At 39.9% G+C, this 17,516-nt stretch overlaps 1 protein-coding gene across 1 annotated transcript; it reads left to right on the top strand.

The window, feature by feature from the left end:
- Positions 1 to 898: 898 nt before the first annotated feature.
- LOC143933269 (olfactory receptor 5V1-like) lies at positions 899 to 15,604 on the top strand. The gene is made up of 2 exons (XM_077456153.1): positions 899 to 976; positions 14,577 to 15,604. Exon 2 carries the CDS (start codon positions 14,591 to 14,593, stop codon positions 15,530 to 15,532), a length of 942 nt encoding a protein of 313 aa, XP_077312279.1. The 5' UTR covers positions 899 to 976; positions 14,577 to 14,590; the 3' UTR covers positions 15,533 to 15,604.
- Positions 15,605 to 17,516: the final 1,912 nt, after the last annotated feature.

The following is a 17,516-nucleotide window of genomic DNA, read 5'->3' on the forward strand; positions in this document are numbered from 1 at the left end:
GTGGGCTCTGGGGCATCCGATTCTGGGGAGTGGACTGAAGCTGGGAAGGCATGGCATCACTGGATCCTCCAGCAGTATGGTATCGTCCGCATCACTGTGGGGATCTTGTGCCTCTGGATGACAATGTGCCGCTTGTGAGCAGTCCTTGGGCATCATCTTCCCAAATAGGTTCAGAGCAGCTGCCTTGTATGTCTCCCGTGCATCACGTGGTGGCCTGCCGCCATCTTGGCCAGCTTGGTCTGGAGCGGAGCGGGATGCTGGATTCCATCTGGACATGAAGGCGGAAGGTATGTCCATGGTCCCTGTGTCTTTAGCCGTTCGTCAGTGTCAGTTAGAGTGTCGTACCTGCGGAGTAAGTGGCTGCTTTCAGGAGATATACATGGATGTCTGACGGAACAGCGCTCTTCTGCTGCCTGTTACATCTGCTGCTAGGCCACGCCCCTCACTGCTGTCAGTCTTCTACATGAAGTATACTCCTAATGACTACTGAAGGAAAACTTTAGAATATGGTTGGGGCAAGTGATAGACAAGTAAAATAAAAATAAAAAAATAAACAGAACAGAATTTTCTGATTTTAGCACTTTTTAAAAGTTTGCAGGATAACATTAGTAACTTATTATTTGTTTAATTTGGCATAGTTAATAAAGATGAAGAAAACAAATCTTCCAGGAATTGTCTCTAAAGCAAAGTCGAACTTATATATCAGCAAAAAAAAAAGTCTGGACTCATCTGTCACAATAAAAATAAACTATTTGTCCCCAGTTTAGATATAATTAGTCATTAGCCTTCTGTGCACATTTGTACCTTAGAGGATAACATAGGTTCTCTCTCAGGCAATTACGTCCCAACACATCCGTATTTATTCAGCATCATATGCTTTAGGCAATTACTCTTATAATAACAACCCTTGCCTAGATGACAATGTATCCATCATATATGAATGATGGCTGTAAGACAGTTAGTGAAGGATAAGGAGGTAAGTCATCTCTGTAATATCTGTTCATCTGCAATCTGCAGAATATAATCCATAAATTGTAATTCTTAGAATTATTATTACCATATAAGCAATGTCTTCTGGTGTGCTGTAGTGCAATGTTTCTCAACTCCAAGTCCTCAAGTACCCCCAACAGGTCATGTTTTCAGGATTTCCCTCTGATGAAACGGCTGTGGTAATTCATCTATAATCATCAATACTGTTTGCTGTGTTAGTTTTTGGCTTCTGAGAACTGGCTTGGGTATTTTTTGGTGCAGGAGTTTCAGAACCAGAAATTTCAACACAAAATTGTATAGCAGAAATAACTTTAACATACAAAATTGTCACACCTAAGAAATTTATTTTTCACACTTAAAAATGTGTTAGGAATTACTGATTCTTAGAGCCCATTAACACTTTTGTGTTGTGTCAATGTGCTCTAAAATGCAAGATTTACCACACATTATTACAATGAAGGTCATCACGACGGCAGTGGTCGCATCCGTTTCCTCTCTCCTCCTCAGCAGCCAATTGGGAGTCTTTTCTTTTCGACCAATTGGAAAACGGGTCTTACACCCACTTCTTATTGGCTGGATTGAATAATGAGACTCACAGGAAAAAAGAGCACCTGACTTTCAGCAGCTGCTTCAAACGCTACCAAAAAATTTTTAGCGTTTGCAGGGATCAGGCCGGAATCTGTGAATGCTGCAGTTATGTGTGTTTGTTGTTTTGTAAGTGACAGTGATCGATTGATACAGAGCTTGGGTGGGCTGGGCTGGTCGGAGGGGCAGGTACTAGCAGGTATCTGGACTGATCCCGCTAACGCTGTGTTTTGGGAACCCTAAACTATTGGAGACGCTAATATAGTTCTGATCGGATCAAAGATATTGATACGTTCAGACACTATACTACCAAGAGAGGTATATGATGCATGCATCGATGTTAGCACTACTGGCACTAATCTGATGATGCCTGGGGCAACGCAGACCCAAACTGATGCTAAAACCTAACTGATATCACCTACCGGGTGATCAGGGGGTTAAACCTTTTATTGGGTAATATACAGTGGGTGCCCTGATGCTATAAAAAAATAACTAACTAACCAGCATCACCTATAACACTAATACGGTATTCACTGGTGACAGGGGGTGAAAGGGTTAACTTGGGGGTAATCAAGGGGTTAAACCTTTATTAGGGGTGTTTAGGGGGATCCCTAGACCTATCTGGGGATACTACTAAGTACCCGAACACTGATTATTACTGATATCTTTAACTAAAAAGAAGGTCAGAAATCGCCAGATTTCCAAGTCCAGATCTTCCGGTTCTCAGTAATCAGCGAGTGGGATGCACGCTGGCTCCAGGGCTGTAGTGGAGCAACGTAAATCCAATTCACCACAGCAGGTGGACATACTCAGTGTGGGGGAAGGCACTTTATTGTATAAGCAGCTTGTACATGTTTTTGAAGATTTTTATATAAATGGTATCACATTCTATTAGTTCTTTTGCCAATTTTTGGTGACATGGTGGAGTGGAAGAGTGGATCCATGACAAGTGTGGGTCATATATAAAGAATCATAAGGAAACTCATCAATCAGGTGATTACTGATCTTCTTTTTAGTTAGGCTGCTTTCACACTGGGGCGGTATTCAGGCGTTACAGCGCTAAAAATAGCGCCTGTGTAACGCCTGAAAAAAACTGGCCCTTTTAACTCCAGTGTGAAAGCCGGAGGGCTTTCACACTGGAGTGATGCGCTGGCAGGACGGTGAAAAAAGTCCTGCTAGCCGCATCTTTGCAGCGGTGAAGGAGCGGTGAAAGAGCGGTGTATTCACCGCTCCTACCCATTGAAATCAATGGGACACCGCGGTTTAACCCCTTTTCGGCCGCTAGCGGGGGTTAAAACCACCCCGCTAGTGCCCGCACACCGCCGCTAAAACGAGGGTAAAGCGCCGCTAAAAATAGCGGCGCTTTACCGCCGACGCTGCTCCCGCCCCAGTGTGAAAGCAGCCTTAAAGAGGTCATGGCTATCTGGTGAGTGGCATTCCATTAGAGCACATTGGGTGGAAATTAAATCGGTGGTGATGGTATAAATCAGTGATCTCCCAACTGCAGCCTAGGGGGCAAGATACAGCCCTTTGCTCACTTTTATCCGGCCCTTGGGGCACTATTTCATCCACTGATACCAACAATAGGGCTTAATTCCCCCCACTGACACCAATGATGGAGCACAATTTCTTCCAATGACATCAATGATGGGGAACAATTTCTCCCAATGACACCAATGATAGGGCACAATTACTCCTTTTGAAACAAGTGATGGGGCATTATCTTTTCCCACTGATGTTGGGACTTTTTCTACTCCCAATGGTCACAGTTCAGCCCCCCTAAAGTCTAAAGGACAGTAAACTGGCCCTTTTTTTTAGAAAGTTTGGAGACCCCTGGTATAAATGATACTTCACATTGAACAAATAAGAAGTTTTTTGTTCAGAAGAGCACATATGAAGTGAGCACATTTTTTCTGCACTTTTTCGATTTCACAGCATTTTTACCCTTTTATGAATATTTAGAACTGCATTGTATTTATTTGTTATAACATTATTAATTGTTTATTGGCTTTACTGATTTATGCTATTTTTTAATCTTTGTCAATAAAGTCTTTATTTTACAAAATTTTCTTTTATTAGTCAATTTGGTACTGCTAAAGCCCATTCGGATCACCCTTTTTGAGTAATTACAGTCCAATGGGGATGAGGTATCATTTATGACACAGATTGGGATTTAGCAATAAGCATTCTGTTTGTAAGCTGACAACTCTGCACTGAAATCCTAACCAGCAGTATCAGCCCGGCCTGAGTTTTCTTGGGTACTACAGCACATCCCACATGTCATAGTGACAAGGAGGGGGTTCATTAGTTCTAACACACTTTTTTCCCTAGGGTGAAAACACTGCTCCTCCATAGATACAGTACAGAGCATTGTTGCTCACTACGGGCAGAAGTTGCAGCAAAAGACACATGAAAAAATAAAACAAGTGCAGCCTCTAACATCATCTAATCTAGCAACATCTAAATCTTGATAGCTGCAAAATATTACATTTTTGACTATAAGTTTAGATTTGCTTTAACCTGAATGTAGCACCTAACTAGACATGTGCAAAAGGAAAAAATGTGTTTAGTTTTGTTTCGTTTTAATTTGTTAATTAATTAATTTCGTTTAGTTATATTCGTTAAATTCCTTAAATTAGTTTTCGTATTTCGTTTAGTTTTCTACCGAATTCGAAAAATCGGTCACATTTTTCACATATTTCAACCAAATTCAAAAATATTTCTACCGAATTCGAAATGATTTCAACATGATTTGAAATAATTTCAACTGCATTCCAAACTATTTCAACCGGATTCGAAAATATTTTGCGACCCGAATTTAGGGTCATGTATCTCGGGGTCATTTAGTGCTAGAAACCCCAAATTTGGATATGTTGTAGTGCTAGTTCTATTGTGTTTGCATACCAAATTTGGTTTCTAGCTATAAGTGACCCCGAGATATGTGGCCCCAAATTCGGGTCGCAAAATGTCATTCTCTGCTGCAGAAAAGTACTTTCATATTGCCCATATCTGGGGTCGCTTGGTGGCAGGTGACGTGGCAAGTGGACAAGCCACAACTTGATCACATGGCACTTGTGTCAGGCCACATGGCACTCGTGTCAGGCCACTTGGCACTCGTGTCAGTTCATGTGGCACTCGTGGCCGGTCACGTGGCACTCGTGGCAGGTCACGTGGCACTCCTGGCAGGTGTCGTGGCAAGTGGACAATACACAACTTGTGGCAGGTGACGTGGCAAGTGGACAATACACAACTTGTGGCAGGTGACGTGGCAAGTGGACAATACATAACTTGTGGCAGGTGACGTGGCAAGTGGACAATACATAACTTGTGGCAGGTCACGTGGCAAGTGGACAAATACAATACACAACTTTTGGCAAGTGGACAATGACATACAGCATATGCACTTGCCTGTGACTTCTTCAATCAGGCATGCTGACAACTTCATTGATACCATAAATATAAATTAAATAAGATGTGTGTGGTTTTTTTTTTGCACTGGTACACTGCAAGTATGAAAAGTTGATGTGACAGATATATATAAGTAAGCATAAGTAACTAACCATCTTCCAAAATTTCTAATTCAAATCGAAAAGATTAAAACAGAATAGAAAAAAATAATTTAATAGAATAAAATAGAAAGAATATACAACCATCTTCTGAAATTCGAATTTGAATAGAATAAATTTAAATTTCGAATAGTATGAATTCAAATTTTTAAATGAATTAATTTTAAATTTGGATAGAAAAGATTATAATAAAATAGAAAATAGACTAGAAAAACGATAAAACAGAACAGAATAGAATATATTATATTTTATTCTGTTCTGTTCTATTGTTTTTCTAGTCTATTCTTTTATATTCTATTAAAATCTTTTCTATTAAAATCAAAATCATTATATACTAAATTTGAATTTCAGAAGATGGTTTTATATATATATATATATATATATATATATATATATATATATATATATATATGTTTTCAACATTTGAATTTCATATAGAATGAACTCGAATTTGAATAGAAAAGATTAGAATAGAAATAGAGAATAGACTAGAACAATAGAACAGAATAGAATATAGATACTATCTATTTAATTTTTAATTTTTTTGCAGGAAATCTGATGGAAATAAATAGTAATCTCCAAAATTCTATTTTAACAGTCTGCAGGAGATCTGCAAGAAAAAAAAAAAAAAGAAGTGAAATGGCTGTTAATAGTCTACAGGAGATCTGCTAAAAAATAGAGATCTGGTTAGAAAACAAAATAGATACTAATAGTCTGCAGGAGATCTGCAAAAAATTGAAATAGATGCTAATAGTCTGCAGGAGATCTTATGGAAACAAATAGTAATCTGCAAAAGAAATTAAAAATGAAATAGATAGTATCTATATTCTATTCTTTTCTATTGTTTTTCTAGTCTATTCTCTATTTCCATTCTAATCTTTTCTATTCAAATTCGAATTCATTCTATACGAAATTCGAATGTTGGAAAGAAATATATATATATATTATAAAACCACCATCTTCTGAAAATTCGAATTATAATATTTAATGATTTCGATTTTAATAGAAAAGATTTTAATAGAATATAAAAGAATAGACTAGAAAAACAATAGAACAGAACAGAATAAAATATAATATATTCTATTCTGTTCTGTTCTATCATTTTTCTAGTCTATTTTCTATTTTATTATAATCTTTTCTATCCAAATTTAAAATTAATTAATTAAAAATGTTGAATTCATACTATTCGAAATTCAAATTTATTCTATTTGAAATTTGAATTTCAGAAGATGGTTGTATATTCTTTCTATTTTATTCTATTAAATTATATTTTTTTCTAATCTTTTGTATTTGAATTACAAATTTTGGAAGATGGTTAGTTACTTATATACATCTGTCACATCAACTTCTCATACTTGCAGTGTACCAGTAAAAAAACACACACATCTTATTTCATTTATATTACTTTTCTGCAGAAGAGAATGACATTTTGCGACCCGACTTTGGGGCCACGTATCTCAGGGCCACTTATAGCTAGCAACCCCACATTTGGTATGCAAACAAAGTAGAACTAGCACTACAACATATCCAAATTGGGGTTTCTAGCTCCAAGTGACCCCGAGTTATGGGGCCCCAAAGTCGGATCGCATAATGTCAAGCACTTTTCTGAAGCAGAGAATGACATTTTGCGACCCAAATTTGGATATGTTGTAGTGCTAGTTATACTGTGTTTGCATACCAAATTTTGTGTTCCTAGCTATAAGTGGCCCCGAGATACATGGCCCCAAATTCAGGTCGCAAAATGTCATTTTTTCGAATTTGATTCGAATTTCGTTTGAATTCGTTAGCATTGCAATTCGGTAATTCGGATGCATCTGAATGTCCGAATAATGAAAACTCGTCCGAATTTCGATTTGGAACGAAACGAAATGCACATGTCTACACCTAACCTAATGCCACAATGCAAAATTCTCACTAACAGTATACCTTAAACTAATTTAATAATATTATGTTGACAAATGCTTCATTAGTACAGTGATAAATACTCATAAAGTGATAGTAGAAGAGATAAAACTATCACAGTGAAAATCTCATTCCATAGGATGTAAGATTTAATATATACTTAATAAATCCCCATGCTATAATTAATTGATCTGAATAAGCTAAAAAGCAAAACAACTCCCCTTATATTTCAGCTGTCAAATGATCAATAAAATAACATTACTTCAAGACTCCTTTTAGGGAATCAGATTAATGAATTTATTTAAAAAAAAATTATGTTCCTGTTCCAACATGACTGCACACCACCATGTTGGGGGTCCAGATCCCCAGCCAGCCGTATTGGTAAAAGCAAATAGAGTTTATTTTTCAACGATAAATAAAAAACAGCTTGTCTTCAGCCTGAAAAACAAACAAAACAGTCCATCTATCTCTGGGAAAACAAACTGTCGGATCACCACCAGCATTCACTTGTCCCCTAACAGGGTTTCAAGTCCCCACCTGCTCCAGGGATACAAAGAAAAGGTCACCAGCAGCTTAGTTGAGCAGCACACCTCTTTTTCTCACAAGTGGATCCTGCTTCATACAACACCTTATGGACATCTGCCAACTGCTTCCCGCCCCTTTCAACCCTCTCTTGCATGTGGGTTAACCCCTTCAGGTCCGAGGTTGGAGGCTCTTTTCCATCAAAGGTCTCTCCGAGCCTCCAAATTCCAAGTTCTATATCAGGACTTAAAGTGGTTGAAAAGACATACTTTTCTTTTACCTTAATTCATTCTCTGCATTAAAGTAAAAAACCTTCCATGATCAGCTCCCCCTACTTACTGTATTTATTGGCGTATAACACACACTTCTTTCCCCTTTAAATCAGGGGTAAATCGTGGGTGCATGTTATACGGCGATCCGCCGATGATTGTGAGCCTCTCGGCCATTCTCGGCGGCTTTCGGCCACTCTCATCGGCTTTTGGCCACTCTCGCAGTCCCGCGTGAGCCGCCGAAAGCCGGCGAGAGCGGCCAAATGCCACTGAGAACGGCCGAGAGCTGCCAAGAACGTCCGAAAGTGGCAGAAATCCAGCGAGAGTGGCCGAAAGCCACCAAGAACGGCCAAAAGTGGCCCGAAAGCGGCTGAGAACTATTGAGCGCCTCCGAGATACACAGGACATCCGACTCTTTATCTCGGCGGTGCCATTTTTAAAGTCTGCAAATGACACTGGGGCAAGGCTGCAATGACAGGGCTGCAGATGGATAATGACAAGGCTGCAGATGGACACTGATAAGGCTGCATTGATGGGCATTTAAATGTAAGTTTTTTTCCTTAAACTTCCCTCCTAAAAGTTTTTTTCCTTAAAATTCCCTCCTAAACTTGAGGTGCGTGTTATATGCTGATAAATACGGTACTTGGCTCGTCTTTCGATCTAACACTGTGGCTCAGAGGCAGCAGCAGGAGCCATTGACTCCTTCTGCTGTCAATCAAATCCTGAGGAGGGAGTGGGGCAGGGGGCCTCACCTCACTGTGTATGTCTGTGGATGCACATAGCCTGGCTCAGAAGTGAGCCTGCATGTGCACCCCCATAGCAAGCAGCTTGCTATGGTGGTGCACGCAGAGGAGGAAAAGCCTAGCGAGCTAGCAGGGGACCCTAGAAGAGGTGGGTTTGGGACCATTCTGTGTAATACCGTTGCACAGAGCAGCTAAGTATGACGTGTTTATTATTTTAAGAAATACTGTTGGAGCCTTTCAACCAATTCTTGGATGTCAGCTAACAGTCCTGCAAGTCAGTTTTCCCTCTCTGTGATGGGTCACCACAGAACCCCTCATCTGGCATGGATGAGAATCCCTGAGTACTCCAACTATACCTTATAGTCTCCCTTAAATTGACAACAACCCAAATAGCAGTGATATATACCTGCCTTCCAGGACCCATTCCTGGCATTCTGTACATCAGCTTAAAGTGGTTGTATAAGCACAAGGTTTTTTTTACCTACATGCATTCTACACATGTAGGTAAAAAACTTTCTGTATGCAGCAGCCCCCCTAATACTTACCTTAACCCCCTCTCAATCCAGCAATGTCCACGAGAGCCGTGAATCAGGAGGCGGAGGGGGCCGAGCCACAGCTCCATGTGTAAATAGACACACAAAGGCATAGGATGGGAGCATGTCTGCTTGGGTGCCCCCAGAACAAGCTGCTTGCTGTGGGGGCACCTGACAGCAGGGAGAAGCCAGGAGCGCTGGCGTAGGACCCGAGAAGAGGAGGATCCGAGCTGCTCTGTGCAAAACCCCTGCACAGAGCTGGTAAGTATAACATGCTTGTTATTTAAAAAATAAAAACAAGACTTTACAATCACTTTAGGCCAGCTCCGTGGTAGATAATTAACATTCTTTGTTGCACAAAGCCTTCAGGGACCTTGTCCTGATAAACATGGGGAAAATTAGTTTAACATACCTCCTAAATTTTTGCGATAGGAACGAGGGACACCTATAAGCAAAAGTATGTAGGTGTCAGAAACCATGAACCAGACCGAGACAGAAGTACAATTAAATCACACTTGTTTATTAATAAAAAATAAAAAGGTAACTAGAGTAAGCGTAGTTAAAGCATAGCCAGAGTCCAGTAACTGGATCGAGTAGTCAGCCAGTCCAGAGTTCAATAACCAGATCGGGTAATCAGCCAGGCCAGAAGTCAGGGATCCAAGTGGAGGAACAGCAAGCAGGATAAGGAGCCAGAAGGGATGTCAGCAAGCCAGTCTTTAAATAGGAAGGCAGGAGATGGTTTCTTGTGATGTGACCAAGGCGAAGGCAGAGATGAAGTGAGCTGGACAGCCTTAAGTAGGCAGGTCAGGCGAGCATGATCAGGAACAGCTGGGTAACTGTGGAGAGAGATGAGAGCTGGCAATTAGCCGACAGCTGAGCAGCCAGCCCAGAGAAGGAAGGGCTAAGCCAGCCCTGACAGTAGGCATAGGACACACACCCTGCCACACCCCCTTAAAGGAGAATTATACAAAAAAAATTGTTATACCCACGTGTTTTTTTTTTACAACTATTATTTGTTTATATTGGCTTTTGAATCTTACGAATACAGCAATGTAGAAAGTGAATGAAAGGTTTAGCACTGGGAAACACTTTTTTAAAGATAAAAAGTTCATTTTATATACAACTATATAGATCAGACCAAAATGAGGGACAAATGAGGAGGAAAGAGGGACAAAGAGACATGGCTCCAAATCAGGGACAGTCCCTCAAAATCAGGGACAGCTGGGACCTATGTAGACACATTCAAAGAAAATGTTTGCAGCACTGTTCCTTTAAGACATGTAAGGTGTTCTCACTAGAACATTCATTTCCATATTCATACTAGATTAGATATTGCAAATTAATCCAACTCTGGCAAAGTCATGCTTCACTAGTTCTATTTATTAAGTCTTAGCCCTTGTACACACGGTCGGAGATTCCGACGGAATGTGTCCTATCAGACCATTTTGTCGGATATTCCGACGGTGTGTGGTCTCCATCGGACTGTTTCCGTCTGAATATCCAACGGACCAACTTTTCCAACTTGCCGGTAACATTTTCCGACAAAATGCTCCGATCGGACATACTCCGATCATGTGTAGCCTACTCCGACGGACAAAGTGCCACGCATGCTCAGATCAAATTCCTAGACCAAAGCTATTGGCTACTAGCCTGAAAGTAGTCCCGTCATAACGAAATAGCGTCATCACGTTATGTACAATAGGATTTTACGACAACTATGTCCGACCGTGTGTATGCAACATCACTTCCGGACCTCTCTGACCATGTGTACAAGGGCTAATACTGAACGGAATACAATTTTTTTTTTCTGCTTACACCTTATACATTTAAAAATGTCTGTTCTCTGGATTTTCAAGGTCAATATTTCACAACAAAACAGACCTATAAAATTTACCTAAAGTAACTTTGTGCCGTTGTCTACAAAGTGATAAAGTAAGGCTGTAAGGGATCGAATGGATCATCTAATACATACATATAGGCATACAAGGGAATAAATCATAGTTACTGTTCAAAATAAGTACAAAATTCACTGTCAGGTAAATGGCTTATTATTTGGAATGGAATATAGCTGCTGCCATGTACCATTCAGAAAGTCATTAGGATAGAGCTGGTGTTTGGAAAAAGTAGACACCATCTTCTAAGGCCATCTGCTGTATTGCAGATCTCTACTTCACGTTCTCATAACATATTGTGTAAATTACTGCCAGTTTGTCAGGATATTTGGAGATGTGGATTCTAGTAAACAAGATGGAATAACTGTAATGGAGATAATTTATTTCCTGAAAACTTCACAGCAAGATGTTTACCTTTTATACAGAGGGGTTATTACAGTGTTACTAAACCCAGGACCCTGCATTAACTATATCTGGTCTCCCACAGTACACAGAACATGAAAATGCAATTATCTGAGAAAATATAAATGGTTAAATACCTTTTCTCATCAGCAGTATATAGCAGTCTTGTGACTTCTATTGCTGTCTGGTTAAAGCTTGCAGGAGGAGTTTTCATTCTCCTCTGACTGTCCTATGAGGCTGCAGAGGAAGTGACCAATTGCCTGTCCAAAGCGCAACCCTGCTGGGTTGTGTGAGTGACCAGAAGTTCCAGCGACTCAGAGATCGGATTGAGAGGATCCAAAGACATTCGTTTAAGCATCGGAAGACCAGGTCCACCTGTCGGAACAGGACGGAGTGACAGAGCCGGCTAACGCAGAAGCAAGCTGCAACTACCGGACCAAAGTTACCATATCAAGGTTCCAATCCAATTGGTGAGCGGGTTGTTACCCACCGTTTTATAATCCATTGCACCTAGTCAGACTTGTATACAAGCCTCGCTGGGATACTTAGTCCCACGGAGGAGGAGTATAGCAACTGATGCTAGGCAGGCATAAGGCCTACTTACTATCACACTTCAAGCACTGTACTATATTTGCGGAAGCAACATTAGAATCATCCTTAATTCAACTTTAACTGCTTTAACCTGGGATTACAAATTTATATGGAGTTACTCTTGCTAGCGAAGATCAGAAGATAAAGACTGAGTAGTTTAAGTGAGATCTCACGCATAGCTATAAAAGTAGGGGGAGCTCCCACACACACACGCACACACACACATATATATATATATATATATATATATATATATATATATATATATATATATATATATATATATATATATTGCTAGTAACTGTTTTATCAAAGTTCATTGTCATGTCAATCTATGTTGGATGACAGTACAATTGTTGTAATCACCTATCTACAAATATATATAGTAAAATATACTTTGGTTAAGTACCTTGTTCTGTGGAGTATTGCTTTCTCCGAGCAGGTATAGCCAGTGGATCCTGAGAGGAAAATACAGGTATATTGTGATATATTATATTATACTGTATTGTATTGCACCACAGCTGTGTCAAGGGGACTGTGTCAAATTGTTTCCGAGCATGCGTAGGAATTTTTCTACGTCGGAATTGGTGCAGGCAAAAGGAATTTCCAATCAGAACTTTTTCAGACTGAAAAATTGGGAACCTGCTCTCAATCTTTTGCTGGTGGGAATTCCACCAGCAAAAGTCCGATGGAGCATACACACGGTCAGAATTTCCGACCAAAAGCTCACATCGGACTTTTGCTGGTGGAATGTCTGATCCTGTGTACGGGGCATTCGACAGAATACTTCAAGTGTTTAATCATATTGCACAGAGTAACTTTATTGTGTTATTAATTATTTGTATAAGTACACTTGCTAATCCTCTCTGCTTTATTATTTGAAATACTTCAAGGTGTGTCGGTAGGTGCTAGATAAGTGAGGTGCGTCAACCTCGGGTGTGCAAAGAAATCACAAACAAATTCAGCTGCTCTTCTGCTAAACATATGATAAATATACATAATACACAGTAAATCCACAAGGTTATAAGATTATAAGACATGTATCCCAATGAAGGTGCAAAGAAAGAGATGCTGTTTCTCTGGTGCTCCAAGTCCAATATAAATCCCAGAATACTCAATAGTGATTCATTCCATTCAGGAAGAGATTTGTGTTGACAGAAATCTAGTAGGCTAGACCTCACCTAGTTGGATGAACCATAAATTAAAAAAAATTATGGTAAATGACAATATGCGCCTCTGCCAAAGTCTGGAACTGTAAAGTGTAAATGGTTCTGAAATCTGCTTCTTTTGGACAAAAAAACATAGATAGACCTCATAATGCTTTTTGTAAAAACAGAAATTCTTTTTGAAAACTCACATTAGATGGTGCAACCAAATTGTGCACTGAATACAAAGTGCATGTAGCAAATACAGCCCCCCCCCCCTCACCCCGGGCACCCTCCAGTGCCTCTCCTGTGCGATCGGGACCCGGAAAACTGATTCAGCGGTGGCGCTGGATTACTATAGAGCTACCCCCAGACTGGATGGTCCCTAGCCATCTCTATGACCCTGGGAAGCCAGAATTTACATCATGACTTCTGTCATCAAGAACCAAGCGATCGGTGGTGTTTGATTGCTCGATTCTCAGCCTTAGAACTGGTGGGGGACAGATGCAGCATCCACCTAGGTAAGTATAATTCTTAAAAAAAAGAAAAAAATCACATACTTCTCTTTTAAGTAATACAGCAAGTTAACTTAACTGTCCCCTATCGGTAACAGTATATTGAAGGAACAAGAACAGACTGCTAAGGTCATCTCTCTGCTCTTTTATCCTGCCATCATGTTTCTTATAAGCACATGTGAAAGCAGAATATGTGATTGGCCCCAAGTAACACCCTTATTATCAGTCTGTTTGCTGCTGTACAGGAGATTAATGAGGTTGTAAACCCTCATGGTTTTTTACCTTAATGCATTCTATGCATTAAGGTGAAAAACCTTCTGTAGTGCTGCAACCCCCCCCCCCCTCAACTCCCCCCCCCCCCGTCTTACTTTCCTGAATGCTGTCTTTCTCTGGCCGGAAATGAGCACACCAGCTCTAGCTGGTGTCCCGTGTCCTGATTGGATAGACTGATAGCAGTGCAGTCATTGGCTCCCACTGCTGTCAATCAAATCCAATGACATGGGCCCCGGGGGCGGGGCTGAGTCCTGCTTTCTGTGTGAATACACGCAAAAGCAGGACTCGGAAGCCCGCCTGCATGGGTGTCCACCAAGAAGAGCACTTCTCCAATGTAGACACCCAATGCAGGGAGGAGCTACCATAGCCGCCGGGGGACCCCAGAAGAGGTAGATCGGGGCCACTCTGTGCAAAATGAACTGCACAGTGGAGGTAAGTATGACATGTTTGTTATTTTTTTTTTAAACGAGTGTTTACAACCCCTTTAAATGGCAATGAAATCAAGTCAAATGTAGGTTTTTATACAAGCTGCATATAAATTACTTTTTTTAATGTATAAAGTATATAACTGCATTTATTTATGTTTGTTTCAATGTCCACTTAAAGTTTAGGTTTTTATTAATCAATCATGATCTTTTTAATGATCAGATTCATAAATCACCATGAGAAACATGAGCGAAACATTGATGGAAGAATTTATTCTTGTGGGATTTTCAGAAGCTCCTACCCTCCAGCATTTTCTGTTTTCAGTGTTTTTGTTCATCTACATCATTACTGTGATTGGCAACCTCTCCATAATTTTGGCCTACAGGTTCAGTTCAGGCCTTCACACACCAATGTACTTCTTTCTAGCCAACTTCTCCTTTCTGGAGATCTGTTACATATCAACCACAGTTCCCAAGTTATTGTCAAGTCTTCTGTTAGGAAATAAATCCATCTCTTTCTTGGGTTGTGTGGCGCAGATGTTTTGTTTTTTGCTCTTGGGTGGCACAGAGTGCTACATGCTTGCAGCAATGGCATATGATCGCTATAATGCCATATGTCATCCCCTTTTGTATGGCGTTGTCATGAATAAGAGAACCTGTCTAGGGCTTATAGCTGTTTCATGGATTAGTGGAGCAATAAACTCTTTAACACATGTGGTTCTCACATTCACTTTGTCCTTCTGTGGTGCTAAGACCATCAACCACTTCTTCTGTGACATCCCTCCTCTCCTTGACATGGCTTGTTCTGCTACAGAGATTAATGAAATTGTCCTTCTAGTGGCATGTGGCTGTGTCATTGTCAGCGCGTTCTTATTAACCATTACATCTTATGTGCACATAATTTCAGCAGTACTAAATATAAAGTCTACCTCTGGGAGAAAGAAGGCTTTTTCAACCTGTGCCTCTCATCTTATTGTTGTCACTATGTTTTATGGCTCTGCTATTTTCATGTATTTCAGACCCAAATCAAGCTATTCTATGAATAAGGATAGGTTGATTGCTGCTCTATATGCTTTTATTGCACCTCTACTTAACCCATTCATATACAGCCTCAGGAACAACGATGTGAAAGTAGCTGTCAAAAAGATTTTGTGTATAGTATTTCTAGTTCAAAGATAGTAAACAATGTTAAAATTAGAATACTAAAAAGGAAATTCAGGATGGGATTTTGTCAGTGTGAAATTGTTGATACACATGTTACTGTTAAAATATCACATTTTTATTTACAAAAGTCATTAAAATATTTGTACAATAAGTAAACAATACAGTATATCTGTGGCAGATAAAACACAATCCCTCTACAAATGATCTTCTACATGTTTTGCCATCCTGGCTTCATCAGGGATATATTTAAGGGATGCTACTAAATGAGAAAAGAAAATATACAAAAGTTCAACAGCCAATAACTTTGAGTATACAATGGTCATATGCTTTTGATATTGTTATGCAACATTGAACCCGCCGGGTAAGCACTAGTCCCTCGAGATCTTGACCCACACAATATGTGTCAGACCAACCAATACGGTAACAGAAAAAAAGAGAAAAGACATAGGACCCCCAACAAGAAAATCAAGACCAGGTCTAGACCATCTGTAGAGGAGGGTGTGGCACTCGTAAAAAATGTTAACGCTAAACGGCAGAAGCTAGACCAGAGAGTGAGCAGAGAGTCTTTAGTGTGCTGAAGGAGTGCTAACAAAGAACAAAATAGAAGTAAGACTTTCAAAAACTTAAAGTATTTCTAACCCCCCCCCCAAAAAAAAAGTTTCATGTATTGCAGCTTACCAGCCCATAGATGTGAAGTTTACTCCTGTTTTCTTTCTTTTTCTTTAAAGTTCATGTAAACATGAAAAAACATTTTTTAATTAAGGCTTGTACCTTGTACAGTATAGGAATTGATGTCATCTGTGTCCAGTCTTGCCATAAAGAGTTAATCCAGCTCTGAGCAGTACTCTTTTCTTTTTTCAGTGAGATAAAAATGGTCAGACAGAAAAATAGATGACCGTTTCTCACCCTTGCTGTGAGTGACAAGTCATTTACATATCTTATGCACAGAGTGTACTGTGTACTTCAGATCCCCTCCTCCTTTCTTCTCAGGCTCTCCCAGTATTGGCTGCTCCACACCTCAGCATGATTGGGCATGCTGAAGTCATTTGGTGACTTTCCTGAGTTTTGACTGGATGTTAGTGATCATGGGGCATAATCCACAAGACCAGCAGAAGTTCAGTGTAAGAAATATCGATGCCTGACCAAGGGGAGTGTAGAGGTGGGTGGGAAGTCTACTGACATAACGACTCCACCCACCAAGCTCCAGACAACAGACTTGCCCACAGAATCTGCAGTTTTTCGGGTCTCATAACAGACAGAGGGGAGACATTTGACAGGTAAGGATACATGCAGGAGGCATATACATCCTTATAGATAACCACCATGGCAGTAGTTTGGAAAGTATGAGAGTGGATTTACATCCACTTTAATATTCTCCATATTATTTAAAGTGGAAATCCAGGCAAAAACTAACGCTAAACTTTATCCAGTCCGGTCTCCAGCGAAGAGGACCGAAAACGGCTATGAAATGGCTGGGAAGTGACATCACCCATAGACTTACTATGGGGCTTCTGTTCAAGGCTGCCTCTCCTGCACATACCTACACACTGAATCCGCCGCTGACATTTTTGCTTTACAGGGTTAGATAGATTAGGTTTAGAATGTGGCAGAAAGCTTTAGCGTTATTGAACTTCCACTTTAGTATTATTTATAAACACATAATATGCAAAATAAGAGATAAGAACGAAGTAAGAATAAACAGGTTAGAAAAAAGAGGAAAAGCCGCGCTTATCAAATAAAAACTAGAAGGAAGCAGCAACCCAAATGTTATACTACATTTGGCATAAAGGAAAAAAGGATGGGTTGCGCTACAAAAAAACTACTAAACAAAAAATACACCTACGTGAGAAAAACTCCAAAAACTTTGACTTGATGACTTATCAATCCTGTGCGGAAAGGTTTTAAGTACAAAGAAATTTAAATAATTATATAAAGATAAAAGGTGCTATGAAGACCGCAAATATACCTTAATATTATTCATACAAACACCAACATGATA

This window comes from Lithobates pipiens, unplaced genomic scaffold (assembly GCF_037356315.1).
Source record: "Lithobates pipiens isolate NorthernLeopardFrog02 unplaced genomic scaffold, aLitPip1_a1.2 Scaffold_27, whole genome shotgun sequence".
NCBI classification, from domain to species: Eukaryota; Metazoa; Chordata; class Amphibia; order Anura; family Ranidae; genus Lithobates; species Lithobates pipiens.

What these genes read in the sequence shown, in the direction of transcription:
- LOC143933269 (XM_077456153.1), top strand. Translation starts at nt 14,591, where the DNA reads ATGAGAAACATGAGCGAAACATTGATGGAAGAATTTATTCTTGTGGGA.